The sequence below is a fragment of the Rhinichthys klamathensis genome, unplaced genomic scaffold (genome assembly GCF_029890125.1).
Source record: "Rhinichthys klamathensis goyatoka isolate OS25496 unplaced genomic scaffold, OSU_Roscu_1.1 h1tg000009l_1, whole genome shotgun sequence".
Classification (NCBI taxonomy): Eukaryota; Metazoa; Chordata; class Actinopteri; order Cypriniformes; family Leuciscidae; genus Rhinichthys; species Rhinichthys klamathensis.
In genome coordinates, this window is record NW_026606562.1 from 5733644 (window position 1) to 5755272 (window position 21629).

A 21629-nucleotide genomic window follows, 5' to 3' on the forward strand; every position below is an offset into this window, starting at 1 on the left:
CAGTGATATGGCTCTAACAACTTGAAATTAGTCTATACTGGTTTGAATAGCAGTCTAGGTTTTGGTCACACCCCATTTAAGAGGTGGTCACGCTACACTTTTCGTTCCATTGACTTCCATTCATAGGCATACAAATGCAGGAGACTGGGAACGCAAGGTCATGCAAAGAAGTTTCGCATTACAGAGTACTGTAAACCTCTTATGCCGGGTACACACTGCAGGATTTTCAAAGTCGTCGGATCGCTGTTCTTCTCACACTAAACGACTTTCTGGGGTGTCATTTAGTTGCTTGCTGCTGTGTGCGCATTTTCACGACGGATCGGGGACAAGGGGTCAAACATTACACGTTTCAATAGGAAGAATCACAGACAACTCTGTCTGGTCTATAAACTACATTTCACAACCAAACACACGCGAGAAGTGATTCAGGAAATAATGTAAGATCACGCGTGAGATTGGATTTCTTCCTGTTAAAAATGGCAGCCTCCAAGATGCACTGATTTGCAGTGGGGGGGGGGGGAAAGAATATGAGGAAGATAATGGTTGCTTGCAGAAGCCATGCTTGGTGATGTTTTGTTGCAGGTCTATGACTCCTCCCCCCAGAACGTTCCCTTGCCCTGTATCTTGCTTTCTCATTGGCTGTAGGTCGTTGCCAAAGTAATTTCCAGTCAAAACACATTTCACACTGTCTCAGACAGTTATCGGCAACACATCAGCGATTGTCTCAGATTGTGTTTTAGATCATGCACACGATTGGCACAAAACGATGGCGCTTAAATTGTACAGTGTGTACTCAGCATGAGCTGAATTAAAGAACAAAAACCTCAAAGCTGCAGTTTTGAAGTAGGGTAGATTGTATGTATGTATGTATATACAGTATACACACACACACATAGGCTATATAATTTTTTTTAAATAATCCCTTAAACCATGACTTCTGGCAAGTTTTGTGGCTAGAAATGGACATTTTGAGACATACAAATATGACATACCATCAACAGATTCAAGGCATGATTAATGCAGCACGATTATTGAACTGGTCACAAACAGAAACCTTTATTTTATAATTTTAGACAGGATTATTCATGTTTTTTCTTTTGTGTCAATTTATAATATAGGCCTATTGTTCACTCAATGTGTTGATGTTAGATAACGCATTAAGTAATGTTAATGAATGGTATCTTATTGTAGTGTTACCAAACTATACAGGAGATAAAACGTGTTTTATTTGACTTGACTGTACTTTTATTTAATCCAAAACTGTGTTCATATTTAATTTTTAAAGGGCTTTTTAAACCTGCTAAGAGTTATCCAGCATAGAACTGCTTTTCTGACGGACTAATATTAATGACATAAATAGGGATGCACCGATACTGTTGCAGTGTCTAAAGAAATGTTGTGTGCTTCAGCTGATCCAGAGCCTTTGAGATTGAAAAATTCCTCATGATAGCACATTATATTTGAATACCCTCTTCATACGCACACATACAGACTGACTGGCCTCTCTTATAGGTTATGAGTGTTCCTGGCAAAAAGAAACCTTGAAAGGACCAAATCCTGACACATGCCCACACCTCCACTCATGGCTGACAGAAGCCCTGAAACATCATTATCAAGAGTGGAATATGTTTCAAAGACTCCCCTCGGCGTACAGGGAGGGCGGAGTGGGTTGAGTTCACCGTCCGTTCCCTGCGGTCTTTTGACTTTTTTAGCGTGGCAGCTTTTTACCAGCGCCAGCACAAGGGGATCGCAGAGCTCAGCTCTTCAAAGCCAGTGCACAGGGCTTCAGCTGTTTGATGTTAACTTCACAGGCAGCTTGAAAGTCGAAGGCACAAGAAAGCCAGCGAGCTCTACGTCTAAAAAGAGAGGAATTGGTAACGTGGCCTTCAACCTGATGTGCATGCGTGCTAGTCACGCACCTGACGATGATGCGAAGCATGAACTGAGCTGAAAAGGGTTTTATATTTAAACTAGTACATCAGTGAGATTATTGCGACTGGAATAACCTCACTGAACACCTGGTATTAAGATGCGTTTTGGTCGATCGGATGACAAGTAGACGAGGGAGACACATTCCCGTTCACACCTGGTGTTTTAATCCGTCTCTTTTGTCCACTTTCAACCACTTTTCCTGATTTCTTCAAGGGGGGGGGGGGTCTATGGGCGGGTAAATGTATGGGCTTTTTCAGATCTTTTAATCTAATGGACGAAATACGCTCAAGCTATTTACACAAGAACGCGACTGGAGACGACGGAAAAACACACTGAGATCAGCAGCTTTCGTTTCTGCTCTGACAGACGCAAGACCAGCCGAACGCTGCGAGTGTGTGTTAGAAATCAGGAATGGTAAGAGAACATTGTGTTTTTCAACTTCCAACCAGACGTGGGTCTTCAGTCGACAAAGTTTATATCTTGCTGGCTAGTGCGCTTCCCATAATGTTTACGCATTAGTTCAGTAGGCGGAGAGTCTTTTGTGTCTGTTCGAATGCATTCGACCACATGAGCGTTTACACTACAAAAGCAATCCGGTCGAATGTGTTTTCGACTACCTCTGGAAGTGGTCGAAAGTGGACAAGCTCAAAACGTTTTAGACCCCGTTTATACCTGTATGTAGCGTCGTCCACTTGTGATCCGATCGACCAAAGCGCATCTTAATACCAGGTGTAAACAGGGCCTAGCACACTCTCAGAAATAAAGTTACAAAAGCTCTCACTGGGATACCCTTCAAAAAGGTTTCAGTATGTATCATTTAGGTACTAATATGTACACTTTTGGTACCAATATGTACCTTTGAGAAACTAATATGCACTATTTATGTAGAAAGGTGTACCTTTTAAAAATAGTAATATGGATTTGATATCTCCCTACTGCATAAACAGACATTCATTGTATTTGGACAAGACCAAAAAGGTTGCGACCTTTGCTCAAGCCCTACTTAAATCTCTTTGTTTTAACTGTGTATGCAACGTGTATGATGCTATTAATGGCGTTTTACGACCCCCAGCACTCTCCAATCAGACATGTTTAAAAAGCCTTTTGAGACCTTAATTAAAGGGGAGCTGTGAGTGGACCAGCGCTGTTGTTAAAGCCAACATGACCAACCGTGCCCTGCAGGCTATCTGGGGTCAGACTACCTCATTACCGCAGTCATTCTCGTGAGTGTGTCTGGGAGCCATGACAACAGGCACCGGCTCCAGACTGCATCCACCTGCTTAAATATTTAACACGCTCATTCACACGACCCGCAGCCCAGACTCTCACAACCAAATTAAACAAAGTATCCTCTTGCCGGCCTGGCAGCATTTGAAAACAATAAGCCGTGACGGTGAGTTGAAGTCATGGTTAAAGCTCTGGGGCCCAACAACATGTTTGCAATTCTTCACAGAGGAATTCAGAAGCTCTCGTGTTCGAATTGCCATCGGGTCCTAGAGGAAACAAGACATGTAATTGTGATAATATTGTCAAAATGAAACCGTTATAACCGCAGTCTCCACCCACGTGAGTCCTGATGGTGTCTCTCCACCTACATGCTCACTCAGTGACATTCAGAATAAATGCCAGCAATCTGTGGCACTCTAGGGAAAGCTTCACTTTAGGGGGTGAGCATTTGATAATTAGCTTTCGAGCCGCTGCTTTCCAACAAAAATCACCGGTGTGAGGCAAAAAGTGTTTCAAAATGCGTCAATACAACTGTACATTTCAGTGGTGAAGTTCTATGGCCGTAAAAATCCTACACACTGTTAAAAAAATGTCTAGCTAATTCAAATAAAAAATTTTTTTAGTTCAGTTCCTACCTTATTTTTAAGTATCACATTGGCTGTATACAAGTCTTAACGTTTAGGCCTACAAGGTTTAAGATAGTCAAGAAGTTGGTCTCCCAGCCAAAGAATTGGCCAAAACCCCTCAAAAACTAGCCCACTAAACCAGCTATGACCAGGGGCTGGTTGCAATAACTTCTATGACTAGTCTTACAAGTGTTTTAATTTAATTTAATCCAAAAAGTAACTAGTTATTAAGACTTAAGTCTTAATTTAGAAGCTGTGCAACTGGCCTGGGCTGGAAGACCAGCTAAAACCAGCCCAGCTAAAGGCTGGTTTAGCTCTCTTTTTTTCAGCCATGACTTATTGATCATATAGTTTGCCACAGTTCAAACTTACACTTACTCATACAGTATCATACAGTAAGCAGGAATCCTTCTTTAAAGCTGCGTCCGTAATGGTGTGTTCACACCGAACGCGTTTAGAGCGTCAAATACGCGTCTATCGCGTAGTTAGACGCTTGAACATTCGCTCGAGTTCAAATTGTTCAACTTGCGCGGAAGACATTCGCGGCAAACGCGTCGCCCAATTCGCCTCATTCGCAACGCCCGGCGCGAATGATGCGTCTATTCGCGTCTTTGCATTGACTTTGTATGCAATCTACTCGCGCAAATAATTAAATTCGCGTTCGGTGTGAACACACCATAACTTTTGGCGCTCTCGCGGTTAATAAACAGAACTGCTTGCGTCTTGCGGGAGATCATTGTAGCCGGAGCTCCTTCTCTCTGTTTATGTCCAGCCGACCCGAACTAGTCTAAGATAGTCCGAATATAAACACACGTATTATATCATATGTGTACCGTAGTGATTCAGGATAAGACAAAAACACGGTTTGGAAAATGGATATGATGTACTCGCTTATATACATTCTGTAAATTTTAAACACAAAAAAGTTAAGGACTACAGCTTTAACATATAGCTAATTGAGATATTAGAATACTGTATTTTGACAAACTGTAAGTCCAAGTGTTAAGTAATAGCTTGTCGAATGCAACAGGATATGGGTTGCTTCTGAAACTTGTATACCATTCAGCAGTGACGCATCAAAACCCTGTCTTCTCACATTTGCTGCTACATTTCAACACTACCGTGTGAATTAGTGATGCTGACCTTCTCTGTGTTTCTCATTTGGGTTTTGTATGTGCACGTATGTTTACACTGTAAAGCTGACCCATGAGTATAAAACCACCACTGCAAATATTCTCTTAGCTGCTCTGTTGTCCTATCCTTAATGGTGGTGATCAGTGTAAACTGCAAGTGACTCCCTAGAGGCATTTATTTAACAGACTAGCACAAGCCAGCGCTGTTTAACTGGCTTCTTTGTCCAAAGTGTAATCAGCTGTGTGTGTGTGTGTGTGGCCTTTATTCATCAAGTGTTATTGGATTTTGCCAGATCATGTTCAAAACAGGAAGGCTATTGACAAAAAAATTAGCTGCTAGCTTCTGGATAACACTTTTTATGAGTTAACTGGGTTATTGCTGTTCTACAGTAACTTTGAACACTGAACACTTGCTACTAACTGATGTTTAGGGTTGATTGATGTCACTTCCTGATGATGCGGTCATTAAGGAACTGGCTTTTGTTGGTTGCAGGTATTACAAAAGACTCAAAGCCACATCCTGTAAAAATATGACCAATTTAAACAAAATGACTGAAAACATGTTTTGTTTGAAACATTTTGATTAGTGATGAGTTAATAATAAAACAAATTCTTACGAGATACTTTAATAAGCCTAAAAATACATAGCATTTGTATGTTTATTGAAGTAGGCTATCACTTTGTTAGCTTAGCAACATGCTAACTACAAACTCTTATGTGACTTATGCTTCCTTCATGGAAATTTCCTACTTCCCACTTCTGAAGTTGTGATTACGAACTCGTCGCATTCAAGTGCTTTGTTGTCAGAAACAGGAATAATGGAGGACACTAGGGGGCCTGTACCATGATGGTAGTTAAACAAACTCAGGGTTGCAGGATTAGTTTCGAGTTGACAAAACCAAACCAAACCAATCCAACCAGACTTTGTTGGTACCATGATGCTGATCAACAACCCAGGGTTGGCGCAAACTAAACTGAAACATACCTGGCTAACCACCTAAACCGGCTTCATGGTATAGGCCCCAGGTTTATTCTTGTCTTTTATTGGGAAAATCTTATTAAAATCGGAATTATATTTAGCGTCCCATTCATTGACAACCATAAACTAGATAATCAGCTTGGCTGACACTTCTGGAATTTCAGGCTATTTTTGCTGTGTATAAAACATTCAATACACTTCAAATAATTTCTCATATGTAAATAAAAATACTTTTATAACAAAACAAGGAAATTTATCTGTTGTGGAAAACTATAGAACAGCAGTCGCAGCAGCAATCGTTCTCCCCTCCGCCATGTTTAAAGTTTATGGTACGCCTTACTATACGTCTTGAGAGGGTGTTCATGTCCAATTTTTAACTAGGAAACTCGTATTTACAATAATTCCAATTGCACGTGAAGGCAGCATTAATACATAGCATATTTGTGTGCCAAGTTTTTATTATTTTTGTCTTTTGATTAGCAAAAGGAAAAGTTAAGAAATACCTGAAATAGCTTAGAGTAAATTGCCAGTTTTCATGTTAGAAGTTAATGGTGCACTTGTAAATATTAAAATAAAATGCAATATCCACTCAAACAAAACTAGTGCAATTACTTAAATCACATCTATGTTAACTAGTATGATTTCCATCTTTAAAAAATACATTTATCCAGTATATTAACACATACAGTGTGTGGACAAGAAAATGTGCTGCATTATAGGAATGATCTGACTAATACATGGACCCTCAGGTGCTGTAGTGTGTTTGTTTGGGTCAGATACTGATCAGATATCACTCAGGTGTCTTTTGTTCGGCCACATGCCTTCGAGACATGGAAAAAGGACTTCCTGGATGTTATCACGTCTGGACTATCATAATAGCGGGACGCCTCTCTGGACCTCAGCCATCATCTTACACGTCTCTCCCACACGTAAGTGCGTCCACCACACGCACAGCCAAACCCTCCTGACATGACTACACACTCTCTCGGCAGCACGTAATTGCCCTTTGGCTTTTGTATCTCATTGTCTTCCTGTGTTCCCAAGGAGGGACAGCTGGTGACAATGGACGAGGGAGATAAAGATAAAGAGAGGGGGTTGGTGTGTTAAATAGGGGTACGGATTCTCCTCCACTTCGTGCGTTCTGTCTCACTCTGTTGCGGTTTGCCGACATAACCAGATAACCAGTTATTATTTGCGTGACACTCAGCCACAGACACCTGTCTCTGATGAGACATCTGTCTCTCGTGTCGTCTGGTCTCTTACTATGAGTAAACGAGTTTCTGCCTTCGGCTCTTTGAGGGGGCGAGACGCTGCCGTAGCGGTTAGCATGAGGCCTCCGAAGAAAATTACAAGGAAGGAAAGGAGATGATTAAAGAGAGAGGGACAGGTCGAACAACTAATGAGCGCCCAAGGCCAGGATGTTGTGAACCTTGACTGCATCTATCACCTCCTTTAACAGTAGGACAAACACATTTAGGTGGGGACTTTTAATCAGCGATTGAGACTAGGAATGGTGGTGTACTTGTTTGTAATGGCGTAGGTGGTGGTGAGTGAGTCAAACGACAGCTTTTATCACTGAAACAGTGGCAGGAATCACGCTAACAACAAGCTATTGGAAACAATTGAAAGTCCCATTTATTAAAGCTCAAACAGTCTGTACGGGTATTAAAGTATCGTGTTGTTAGCTTAACAACATGCTAACTACAAACTTTGAGACACTTTATTAAGCCTAAAAATACATTAAATATTGTGTGTGCTATGTTTTTATGCCTAAAAAGTATCGTGTAGTTAACAACAAAATCTTACATGATACTTTAATAAGCCTGAAAATAAAAAGAATATTAGAGTATCACCTTGTTAGCTTAACAACATGCTAATGGCAAACTATCAGAATTAATTGAGATTCCCATTTATTAAGGCGCACAGGTTTGCTGCTGCCTATGTAGAGCGATCCAAATCCAGCATTAATGGAGTAGTCATGTAGGGAGCTTTGAAACAGAGCTAATATTAAACTGAAGTAGTAGATGATGTAGTTCCTGTCACCTCACAGCTGTCTCTCAGTACCACAGAGTGGTTTGTTTCCATCAGCTCGCTGACTGGTTTTCTGTTGGTTTCTTTATTGATGCATTACAATACCCTCGCAGTCTGATGTCACTCCATGTGTCGCAATTGTTAGCATGGTTTTATTAGTTTTGGTTTAAATGTAATCTTCAGGTCTGACTCAGCTGCTCTATCATGTGAGAGAGTGGTGAATCATTTAGCTCACGTGCGTTTAACAACTTAGTTTTTGCGGAAGTCGGCCACAGGAAAATGCATACCCATGCACACTGCTATCAGAATCTAGGGCACTGTTTTTATTGTGTTGGTGATGTTTGCTGAGGCAAGCATCATTACTATTGTTCATACTTAGGGTTTGGGTTTGGCCCATGACTCGTCCCACACCATTTGTGCCACGAACATGAATGATTTGTCAAATTATACGGATTAATTAGTATGCATTGTGTATGCATTTTTATAACATTCCCTTGTGAATGATCATACAAGTTTGCCCTGAATATCAGACTTAGAGGTGGGATTTGAGTATTTGGATTCTTTGTGTTGATTCTAGAACGAGAAAATCAAGGTGAAAGCTTATCAAAGACTCAAGACTTCAAGCTTGAGACTGAATCAAAAAATCTAAGGACATAAGAAAAAGATTAATAAAACATAAGAACCGCCCAAAGGGTTACATCATACAAATGATTATGTGACACAGCAGTTGGTCAAACCCTTACCATTGAAAGACAAACACTAATGTTCCCAGGTCTTAAATTTGCTCTGACAGATGAAGCAAAGCCTGTCTCCTTTAGTATGATGGCTGTTGATTGTGCTTCTAAGAGAGACCGTGAGTCTGAATGAAATGGCCATTATTCTCATTCGCATGGATCAGAGGCCAGCATCGCCCCAAAGCAACAAAAACCTCATCATTCGGTGCCCTGACCCCGCCTACAGCTCATCTACCTGACATTTTAAACACCCTAATTTAATACCTCCTCTCACAAGGACATTTTTAGTCCCCCCAACCCCAAGTCACACCCAAAACCTTCACTCTGTACATCACGTCATATAGGGGCAAAAGAGCGGTTTGACGTCGACTTCGCTCTGCTTACACGGCAGTCAAATTCTTGCACTGTCATTTACATGGACGTGTCTTCAGACAGACGCACACGTGTATATTCCTTCACCCGTCTGGTTAATGCTGCCAGTCCTGGAGTTTAATCCCAAAAATCAATCTCCTCTCCAGGGCTTCTGCTTGCTTTACCGTGGCCTTGACAGACAATAAGAGCCAGAAGAGAGATAGAGAGCGAGTGAGATCATCCGTCTGTAAAGTAGGTCTTCCATTCACCCTTATTCTTCCCATTCATGGAGTTAGGGATGGCTGTTTAGGCCAGACAATGGCGGGTGGTTTGCTGGGATCTAAAAGGCCCGTGCAGACCCAGGCAGAGGGCTGTCGTCTGGGTCAGACTGAAGAGAGACGCTGGGGCACCTCTTGCTGAGGAACATCTGGACGTCATGCGCATCTATTCACTCACTTAACAGTAGAATAGAGATTTCACGAGTATTGTGGAGATCTCTTCAGTAAGAGGACATGAACTCAGAAGCTTAAAGATTTACATGCTTTTGTAAGTCTGAGTTTGAAGGTTAATGCAAATTTAAGACGGCACCTTGTAAACTTCGGATTATCTGGCTATTGGGTTCTTCAAGGACAGTCTAGGTTTAGGTGTGATATTAAAACCAAATGGAAAAGAAAACAATATTTAAAATGGTTAAATTAAGGATTATTAGTAGCTCAGTTGTTTCGCTAAGGCTTGTGGGCTTTTGCTTCAAGACCCAGATTTGACATTGGACATCAAGGAGCAACACAACTCAGAATCAAAATTGTCCATCATACAAATGTAGTTTTTTTTAAATAAAATTAGTCAAGCATGTATTAATATTATGGTTTCAACACTCCTAGAAAATTTTTAATTTGTACCTTTAGGGGTACAACAGCTTGTCACTGGGGCAGAACTCTTAAAGCGACATTTTTGTACCTTATTTACCTCTAATGCACATTTTAGGGGCAGATAAGATGCAAAGTTGTCCTTTAAATGATACTTCCCCAGTGACGAGCTGTTGTGACCCTGAAGGTCAAATTTTTGCAAATTTTTCCGACATTAAATGGTGAGATCATGACAACCTGTCCAAGTTGGCAAAATGAATTTGATGTGGCAGAGTTTGTTTGGATATACAACCTTTGACACAAACAACAAAAGCAGCATTTTCTCCACTGTTTCAAAAGTGGGATAAATTAATAAGCATAAGCATTGTTTTTCTGATCTCGACCTCTTTTCGGGTCGCACACTTCCAGTTCCGTCATAGACATTTGCTCTCCAGCTTCTCAGATTTTTCTTCCAGCAATCTCACATTTTTAACCTCTAGATTTTCAACAACAAAGATTTCTACCAAATGTTGCTACCAAGATACCAAAGTCAACCAAAAGTCAGAGATATGAAATCAAACTTTTTTTAATCAAATTCTTTTACGATCAAATGATCTGAAATAAACAATGCACAATGACGACTCTGAACTTGTACTGTATGTAAATTACTGTTTAATGTGTGTCTATTTTTAATTTCTCCCAAGGAACTGCAGAAGAAACATCTTGAAAAAAGTCTCCTGAGCTATGATCTTCATATCTCTATAAACACAATAATCATAATCTGGGTGACCAATTTCTTTGCTGCTATCTCGGTCTCGCACATCCACTGTCATATTGTCCCAAGAGGATGGAGGGGGTGTAATAAATAGACAAAGTAGGAAAGAAAGAGGAATAAAAGTTTCATACAGAAAGGATCGGCACAGCTGTGGGCTGAGGATAGTTTCTGTTGAAGAGCGATTATTTGCTTTAGGTCTTTATTGAGCTGGTGTTTTACTGCTCAGTAAGTCATTTTTCTCCATTGCAGTAGGAATTACGGACCCCTGCCCCCTTCCTCAAAGCCGGTTGTGTGTTTATGCAGGGGGTGGTGGAGCCTCATCCCCTGCCCCAGACAATGGGTGCAGATGGCCTTCAGGGTGGGGTGAATGTGGGCTGGGGAAACACAGACATCTGCAAGGAGGAGAGCGAGAGAGTGTGGCATTTCATTTTGGAAAGCTAACTGTGTATTTTGGGAATGAGGAATTACCCAAAACTAGTTAAGGAGACGGAAGGTTACTCAAAAAGATATGATGTGGGCATCAAATGTTTCAAATAAAACCAGGACTGTTTTCAGTCATTTACTCACCCTTATGTCGTTCCAAATTTGTATGGTTTTTTGCAGGATGTCCAAGCTGCTTGTTTCCCTGCAACAAATGAGTAAACATATATACTTCTATATTACTTGTGTGCTGTCACATTGATCTCTATATTGAAAATTTTTGGGTGAACCAAGTGTGGCAAACTCAATGTTCTCTGAATTTGCCGCCTTTTTCATCATTTCTGGCATATCTGCACCTGCTATACTCTCGGTCTTGAACAGTTTGGGTTGTTTTTGTTAAATCAGAGACCCCGTGTACTTGGGGAAGTGGCAACTTAACTAGGTCAGTGTGGTTTGGGGTGCAAGGCTGATATCCACCGCCAAGAAGAGCCCTCCCGTCCTGAGGTCTACCATCATATCTATTCTGCAAACAAACAACATGACAAATCTAGAACTTGACCTTTATAATCAGCAAAGCCAAGCACTCGATGACAGATTTCTTTATAATGGGAGTTTTCAAATCACGTCTCCCGCTTGTCAATTCATCTGTCACTTCGTAGATGCTGTAGATTAGCAGTTGTGTGAAAAGTCTACATCTTTGAAAACGGTGAACAAAACTACAAAAGGTAAAGGAAATTATGAGCCAGACTAGGTTACATAACTGTAGTTTACTTCAAACGAGGTTGTTTGCCGAATCAACATGGTTGCTGGTTTGTTGCAGGCCTGAGTTGGTCATTAGCTGGTTTAAGCTGGTCTTTAGTTGGTCAACCAGGCATGTTCCCAAAGCCCAGCTTGATACCCTGGTATGAGCTGGTTTATTGATGGTCCAAGAAGGTCTACCATTTCATCACCAACTTGGACCAGCAAGAAACCAACTACTATACCAGCTCTTCATATCAGGTTTACTGAACATAACTGGTTGACCAACTAAAGACCAGCTTGGTCCAGCAAATGACCAACATGTACCAGCAAGAATAAGCTACCAGCGACCAGCTTAATATTAATTTCCAGCATGATGACTGTTTGCCTCCTACTAACACAACCACTATACCAAACAATTTGGGTACTTTATTTCGTGATATTTGAGAACCACTGCTCTACTGACACAAATACAAATACAGGTACAGTTCCCTTAATCCATAGAGATCAGAACACGTTACATAGTAGCAGAGTCGGGTTACTGATCAATGGTTGTTTTTTCCCCTCCGAGAAACACAATGGCATCAGTGTGACCTACTGCTCGATATAGTTGCCCTGAGACTGATGCATTACACACACACAATGGGCTTATCTCACAAGGAGGCCAGTGTGTGTGTGTGTGTGTGTGTGTGTGTGTGTGTGTTTTGACACAGGGTCGTCCTGGATTAGACGGTCGATCGGTCCCCGTTGTGCACGCCAAGATATCCTGAGAGTTTGCGTTACAGGATAGAGACAACCAACAGGTACAAAATAAACGTAAATATGATCTCATGCTTTTCCCTTCGCTCCCCTCCCTCACAAGCGAGACACATTGCGTGACTCCCTCCTTTTATTTTTCCTGTCACATTCTCGCTTTTCCTGAACTATCCCGGCTGCTGAAGGGAGGAAGAGATAGAGCCGGATATTGGCAGTGTTCTTTGGGTGCCTTAATCCCTTTTTAATATCAGATTTAGGAAGGAGGCCGAGAGGGACTGGTGAAGACGGAGCCAGATCCCAGTGCCGAGTCTTGCTGCAAAGTCATTCTGTATAAACACAATCCCCTTCAGATACTCATAGCAGCCTGTCCTCATTAAGAGGGCTGATGGGAGCGTGTTTATCACCGTACTGCTGACATGGCTTTGGATCTGTTTGGCTTCAGTTCAAGAAGCTTCTGTTCTCTCTGAAACAGACTCGGATTGAGGCCAGTTACAGTCTGACAGGGGCTAATTTTAGTCTCGGCTTAAGTGGAATCGCAGTATAATGTACTTTGACTTGCACGCTTTACTTCTAATTAAAAACAAAGCTGTTGTAAAATAGCCATTATGAAATGGATCATTCTAGTCCTGGCTTCTGTTCGGTCAATACCTACCCAATGCATTGCTGTGACTACAGTACAGTTTTGCAACCTTTAGTTCATGTCTGTTAGCATTGAAATCCTCAAAAATATTACAACATTAACATTTAGAATGCAAAAATATTTGCTTGCAGTGGCATATACGAACTTATAATGCTCTCTAGAATGAGAGCGCTCTTCCGACAGCACCGGCCACTGACTAGCATTAGCAAGTAGCAAATCATGGTTTCGCAGGTGTCATCAAGATCCTGTTCTCCTTCCTCATCAAAGCCAAGTTGTTTTATTTAGTCATAATCATGATAAAATGTTAATATTTTAAAGTACATACCACAATTTTCTTTGTGTTTTCAGTCAGCAAGCTAACAAACTAGCCTACAAACTTAGCATAGCACTAACTGGTTTTAAAAAGCTAAATTAGCTAGAACAAGGCAATTTTTTGAGGAAGGGTGGCTAGCACCGCTTTGTAATACAAACCAAAACCTATTGGTTTTTCTACACGTTTGTAAACAGCCTATGTTAGCTTTTCCTGGTGTTTGCAGAGTCACAGCAACAGGTGCGGTCTCAGGACACCCGTTTCAATGGGACATTTTATGAAGGTGGTTTTTAAAAGTAGCTGAAATGCACCTACTTTCACATGGAGACCTTGAGAGTTTCGGGGTGTATAAGTGTTGTACCCACGCACATCCATCTCTGTCACTTAAGAAACCTGACCTGGCTCAGGTCAACACGGGAGCGGGACGCTCGGGAGACAATGTGCAGAGCGCAAGGACTGATCCTGATTAACCCTCTCTGACCTACACTGTCATCCTACACTGTGTGTGTGAGAAAGAGAGAGTGTGAGCCAGGTCACCATGTGCTAGTGTGGATAGGCCGATGCTTAGGGATTGTGTCTATGTGTGTGTGTGTGTGTGTGTGAGGACCTGCAGTGCCATGGTCTCCATTAAAGGCATTGTCCCTGAGTTGGGACATCCTCCTGCCTCCCTCCACAGTGACCCCGATGACCTCTTTTCAGGCTTGGATGGGGTCTGCCTCTCTCTTGCCTGGCACAGGGACTGGACGGCTTCTTCCTTGAAGTGGTTGGGGGGACTCCTATACACCATCTGCTCCAGATGTCTTGCCCATTGGACACCAGTTCACAGTAGGACTCCATACCCGAGGAAATGATGTCAATACAATATCATACCAATAAAGACAAGTGATCGGTTCACAAAGAGCCCATTTTAAGCGGGACATAAAATATAATGGTGTGGACATCCAGGCAAATATATATATATATATATATATATATATTATACAAACATATTAAATGATGTATACAATACTCTTAGTTGTTATATTAATTAAATAATTTAATAAATAAAATCATATTTGAAAGATTTAAAAATATGTGATAAATATTTGAAATTGTGACAGTAAAAAAAAAAAAAACTGCTGCCTTAAATTTTTAAGTACAATCAACTTGGATGTTTAAGTAATTTCAACTTAAATTATTTGTCTATTTTTTTTATAAGTTATACAAGATTCAGCTTTTTTAAAGTCAGTTAAATGTAATTTATTTGTCTCCTTTATATATATATATATATATACTGTATATATATATATACAAGATTCAGCAAATTTTTATTAAATATATTCATATTTTAAAATAAGTGATAATTAAATAAAGTTGTAATATATTATTATAAAATTAGGTATGTTAGTGTTCTTGTTACATGTAGTTACTGTAGTAATCACTATAAATTATGCATAATTACATTCAACTTACCCTGAACCAAATGTAACCCTAGTAAATAAATGCATGTAGGGCTAGTTAAGTAATATTACTTACTAGTAGTAGTACACTGTAACAATGACACCTTAAAATAAAGTGTTCCCTAAAATGAATTATACAAACAAATACATTATCCACAGATACTTTTCTTCTCATGAATGTGTCATCTTCCTGATGTAGAATAGTGTATTTTATATATCAGGATATAACCCATATTCAGCTGGAGACTCTCTAGCACGGCTGACTGACAGTGAACTTGGCGAGGCTCATAAAGGACACCGTGTCTCAGCCGGGACTGTCCGTGAGCGTGTACGAACAAACTGTTCTGGATGTTCAGGGAGGGCAGGAGTGACGTAGGAGAGCTGAAAGAGCGAAAAAGGGAGTCCACGGTCTTAAAGGGCTTTGGTGAAACAACCCCCCCCCCCCCCCCGATAAGCTCTCAGTGGCCTGTAGAGGGAGCGCTCCCGTTTTATCCCGCTCATCCCTCTGGCGGGGCATCCATCTGGACTTGAGCAGTTTTATTGTTTTGACACTCACAGCAAGACACCGTCTGGAGACCTGGGGCCCCCATCCTTCTCTCTCTTTCTTTCTAACACCCCCTCTCCAAATTCCTCGCGCTGTTCTCCGGCTTGATGTCGAGATCCTGCAGTCTTCCACGAGAGCCCATCTAAACGATACGACCACAAGCCTTCTTCCCCAGCACTGACCCGTCTCTCTCCTCTCCTGGGACGCCCCGGCTCTGAAAGGCTGTATTGTCTACGGGCTGATGTTTCGGCCCACTGACCAACTTCCCACAGCTCCTGCAGGCATGAGCTCATAGGCCAAACACACAATGACAATGCAGCTGGGGGACGAGGAGCCTTTCGCCCCGACAGGAAGGACATTTCCGGGTTTTGGGATTCGCCGTGGCACGTCATGTGGTTAAAAAAAAACTGCTTACATGGAAATGCTTACTTAGAATTGCATTTTGAATTCTGCTCTTGTGAACATGATGTTTATTTAGGACATATGATGATCAGTCTTCTATGAAAGCTTGTTTCCACCACTGAATAATTTTTTTAAAAAAGGTAATAGCTATTTATCTCACAATTGTGAGATGTAGATGAACTCTCAATTCTGAAAATGGACCGTGGAGCAAAGAGGACACTGACAACAGGACAGAGCACGTTCCTATTGATATAAAAAGTCTCAGCTTTCAAGTTGTCATTTAAGAAATTCAAACAATAAATACTGTTTTGTGACTCTTGGCGTATGGTGACAGATCTCATGAACTGATCATCTCTTCCTAATAGTTCATTTATAGCACCAAGTAAATATAAATGAACATGTTTCAACCGCAGAAAGACGTCAGTACCGTTTTCTTAAAAGTTATTTATATATATTTTTTTTAGCAATTGAGGTTATATCTCGCAATTCTGACTTTTTTCCTTGCAATTATGAGTTTAATTCTCGCTATTCTGACTTTCTGACAATTGAGTCACACAATTCTCAATTTTATTGCTATTTGTGAGTTTATATCTCTCAATTCTGACTTTTTTTCCTCGAAATTGCAAATTTATATCTCGCAATTGTTTTTTTAACCACACAATTACGAGTTTATACTTCGCAATTCTGCCTTTCTTGCAATTGCAAGTTTATATCTTGTAATTCTGACTTTCTCACAGGTTGTGAAATTATATCTTGTTTATAACCGTTTGTAACGGTTTATATCACAATTCAGAAAAAAAAGGTCTGAATTGCGAGATGTAAACTTACAATTGTGAGATAAAAAGATATGTATATTTTTTAATTCTGTAGTGGAAACAATCTTCCATAGAATTTAGTGCTTGGAAATGCTGCAAAATAAACACTGACTAAGAGCCAAAGGGAAGTAAATATTGGTTTTTGGAGAGCATCAAACTCACCAGTTAGCTGGGAATTTTATTAGGACCTGCAATGACTTTCACCATCTTAAGTTTGTATTTTGATGTCATACACAACAGTGGTTTGTAAACATTTTAAAGCAGGGATTAAAATATGAGCACAATTAAAATCACAAGGCCGCTTTGTTTCATTTCCATTTAATCTTGATGCTTCATATACAACCAAAACATCTTCAAAACATTCATCTGCACGGGCAAAATAAATCACAAGGCCGATAATATTTGGGTCACCATAAAGGTTAATCTGAAGTTTCACTATGCATAGGTCTGACCCGAGATCAGCCCTCAGGGCAGCATTATTCTATGGCTCTAGAGAGCTATGAGAGTCAAATGAGTCGATTGAGGATCATCGAATTAGATGTGCGGGGAAAATGAAAGCAAATGAGCCATGCGAGACTACTGATCTACAATCAGCCTTTCCTGACCACATTGTTGGCTAAAACGGCTAAACTGACCCACAATCAGCATGTTTGCCACCAACTCTGTCGCCCACAGTTTAACTAACGCACACGTTTGTTGCATATTTCAGTTGTTCCATTGATGGGAAAGACACAGAAAGGCACAACAGCACTAACACAATAGTGAAGCGCCTGCTTTTTAAACGAACAGTCTGTTGCTTGTGCAAAAGCAATCCGATGCATATTCAGTCCACGAGAGGTCAAAGTGAAGAACAGACTGGATTTATCAAACTCGGAGCATTACATGTTAAAAATTCAACACATTCTTGTCTGCATGTGAAGTAAAAGCATTATTTTTTGCTGTAAAGAGAAAGAATTCACTGTAGTCTTTGGTAGTTTTCGGTGCATATTTGTGTTAGAAGCATAGCGGGACTCTTCAATTTAAAGCGCTTCATACAGAAATGCAAAGGGAAAGCGAGGGCTCATTATTACACGAGACTTTTCGAAACATGTTTCGCTGTGTCAGAGATCCCAGAACTGAAAGTGAGAAAAGCACAGTGATAATTTGGTGCACATCCTGTTTGTTTACACATCTTGGTTTTTAAAAGAACATCTTGTCATCATATATTCACCCTCATGCCATTGCAAACTCATCAGACTGTGTGGAACACAAAACAAGCTCACACTTTTTTTGGGAAGTTTTTACAAACCGAGAGGCGAGTCTATATGTTTTCAAGTGCTAATAAACAGCATGCATGACATATCACTCTCAAACACCATTCGTTCTCTGCTGTGTAGTCAAATTTGCAGCGATCGGCTATGTAGGATACACAATAACCAATGATGTCATCAATGACATCAATCTCGATGCTCCAATTTTTGGATACCAACGACATCCGAAAGCTATTGTATGAATTTAGAAGACTGGCAACTATATAACGGTATTGGCGATAACAGTAATATAGTCAACCGCACAGTTTTTCCATTGTTTCTCCAAGTAAAGACGCACTAGAACAGATGGAGGCGTTTGATCGCTGTATTTTGCAGTATCTCGGGCACGACGCACCATCCTAAAAATGCAGAACTCGAGTTAAAAGTAGTTCAACCTTTAAAAGATGCATCTCTAGAGCTTTACTTGTTGTTTTTTTATCCACTGCCCTGCATCTTGTGTTTTTAAGCGCAAAAACACGTTTGATCTGAACGGCCACTCTCTCTGCTTCCAAACACTCGTATTTTGAGTTCGATTCATGATAAATTATAGCATTTCCCACCCCAAATTTGATTTTAGATACCACAATATAGAAGATTTTGTGTCAACCATACTGGTAACACTAACCAATTTGCCAGTATATGCTCTCACTGAATGGGAACGAGTGAAAACATTTCTCATTTCATGTCCCAGAGAACAACATCTGGGATTCGGAATGACACGAGGGGCAAGTAAACGATTTTCTGAGGTAAACTAACCTTTGAAGTCAAATGTTCCCATTTGACGTAAACATTTGCATTTCATAACTGTGAAATGGTTGCATGTGAAGAACTGAGAATTGCAATGAATGATGTAAACAGATGTTACAAATATGGAGTGAAATGTAGCATGGATCCGTCCCCCACAGACTTCGAGTGCAGTGTTTGCTTCTTAAAATAGTTTATTTGTGAATTTACACTGATTAGCAATACATCTAAAAGCAAGTCCGTTAGATAACCATTTATATACGATTTCACAGGGAGGCTTGGCTCAAACTCGCGTGCCAAAGCAAACAGGCCCTCTGAACCAGAGACTACAACAGAGAGGCATTAGTAAAACAAGGTGCAAAAAGGGGGGGGGGGAAAAGCAACAAAAATAAAAACAAAACGAGAATGTGATGCACGTTCCAGTTAACGCTTGTAGGGCATGAACTACACTTCCTGAAGGCAAAAACCGCAGTGCACAATGGAAACTGAAGCAAAAAGAGCCAAAAACAAAATTTAAAAGCAATAAAATGAGTTAATCTCCCGAGTTGTCGCTCTAAACTCACACCCGGTGCAGCTTTAAATGTGTTTTAATCCACGTCTGGCCCGCATTCAAAACCACATGCTATTTACACAGCTTAGAAGTGTCTGTCTCTCTCTCTCCGTGCCCAAGCCAGTACTTCACATTGCCCACTGGGATATACATCTTTCTCTTTCTCAGTGGTTTCGCCTTCCCCCTACGGGACGTATGACGACCACATTCGGGCCTTGCGGGGTTCAAACTGAGGTCAAACTGCTAATCTTAAGCATAAGAGATTAGCTTTTGGCGAAACGCAGTACATTCTGTCCACATTGTGGTGTCTCATGGGACAGGGCGCTTCAAAACAAGCCAAACAAGCAACCTCTGAACTCACGGCTTACATCTGGCGGAGGGAAGATGAGCAAATCGATCCAGTTTCAGACAGAAAAAACACTGTACAATGCCGTTTCTCAGGAAATCATATTAACACTGATGCTCCAATGGAGACTTTTGAGCCTGTTGGATGGTGATGACTGTCGTAAGGTGGCATAATGAATGATGTCTTCATCCAGAGCACTATAAAGGCCCAGAATGAGGGAGTTAAATGTCTAACGTGATGGCAATCAATCACACTAAATAGATTTGAACCCGCCGTAGACCCCGTGAGAGCCATTAGGCCAGTACTTTTGCTTTGGGACAGAGACATTTGTTCAAAAATACAGTTTACAAATATATATTGTTTCTTATATGCTAACAAGTTTCCCTTCTCCACCCCTTTTCAAGACATTTCTCATGTTTTCGTATCGCGCCTCTTTCGCCTGCCAAGTTCATCCAGACACATTTTGTTATGTACACCACATTAAAAAGTGCAGCACAAAAATATCATATATATTTATATATCATTAACATCACTCCAGTTTTCATATATTGTCGTTACACGTGTTTAGTAATCTGAGCTATTACACGACTGAGAAGAAGTCAGGCACCGCTACATTATCAGCCGTATAAATTCAGGCTAGCAAAACATGCTTCAAGATTTAGTTTTTACGTTGTTAAAGTATAGAAACGAGTACAAAACTGAATGGATAAAACCTAAATTGTTTCAATAATAATAATAATAATTAAAAAAAAGCTAAAATATTTCATTAGAGATAAAGAGTGGATGTTCACGAAACCAAAATTACAGTTCACTAAAACGTGATTGCTCTGCTTTTTATGCTATTAAACCTTTTCGTTTGGCAAAGAACAGTACGGAGAGGAGGCTGGAGCGGCTCTACACAGGATCATCACGCGCGCCGCTCAATTTCACACCGACAATCACAGCTAAGTGGAAGCAAATAAAACAAACCCTGTTAAAATAACCCCAGAACGGTTTCCAGTGTGATTCCTCAGCGTCTCCTGTGTAGTGCAACCAATTACGCCCACCGTCCACCCACAGCTGGAGAAACAACGCAAGCAGAACTGACACCATGAGGGATGACGTGGCGGATAGAAAAGGGGCTCATAAAAGGTCTGTGTGAGAATCTAATAAACATACAATATGAAAAAAACAATGCAGTATGGGCTCATCAACGAGATAAAATCATTAGGAAATTGTGTACAGAAACATTTTCAGTCCATCAGGCGAGAGAAGCCAGTTTCCCAGGAGTTTCCCTCGCTTCTCTTCCTGTATAAAACTCATCTTATGATCACGTGAACACGGCACATCTCTGAAAAACGGATGTTACTCCATCTATTCACCGACTCCCAATAGAACGTGCCATGTTTTTGTCATACATAACCTTAACAAAAACAAACTCAGAACATAAAACGACAAACAGAAAGACAGACGAAGTGGGCATGGAGCCCCTCTCTCTCTCTCTAGGCTTCCACTTTCTCTTTCTTTTTGCTCTTCTTCAGGAAGGACGGGGTTCTGAACTTCTTCTTCTTCTTGTTGGGGGATTTGGAGGGCGAGCTCTCGGGCGTCAGTGCCTCCTCGATCTTCTCTCCCGAGCGCACCTCGATCTCCACGCTCTCCACGCTGGTGGTCAGCTGACTCACACGCTTGATGAGCTCGTCCTCATCGCCGTGCCCGTCTTTGCCGTTCAGCATCACGCCGGTGTGGTTCTCTGGAGCAACACAAATAATTCATAATCAACACTTGCCAACCACAACAACAGCTGTATTAATACGTGTTATTGTACTTGCTAGAAGAATTGTTTGTGGTGTTTTTTTTTTTTTTACTGTTTTATTAATTACACCGAACTAATTCGAAAAATAACTAATAATAATAATAACTAATTAAATTCTTCAAGTTGCTGTATATTGATACTTGGCAACCATAAACAGCCCAATGTTGTGCTAAGGAGTAATTTATTTGCCCTAAGATATGTTTGTTTTGTT

General features: G+C 40.7%; 1 protein-coding gene across 6 annotated transcripts in view; it reads right to left on the reverse strand.

Annotated features, from left to right (window-relative positions):
* Positions 1–20288: 20288 nt before the first annotated feature.
* add3a (adducin 3 (gamma) a) overlaps positions 20289–21629 on the reverse strand; it is a 100775-nt gene continuing 99434 nt past the window's right edge. For all 6 annotated transcript variants that reach the window (XM_056260662.1, XM_056260670.1, XM_056260653.1 and 3 more), the window contains one exon: positions 20289–21355. In XM_056260662.1, the coding sequence (XP_056116637.1) occupies positions 21108–21355 (248 nt within the window). In that variant the 3' untranslated portion in view covers positions 20289–21107. The remainder of the gene's footprint in view (positions 21356–21629) is intronic.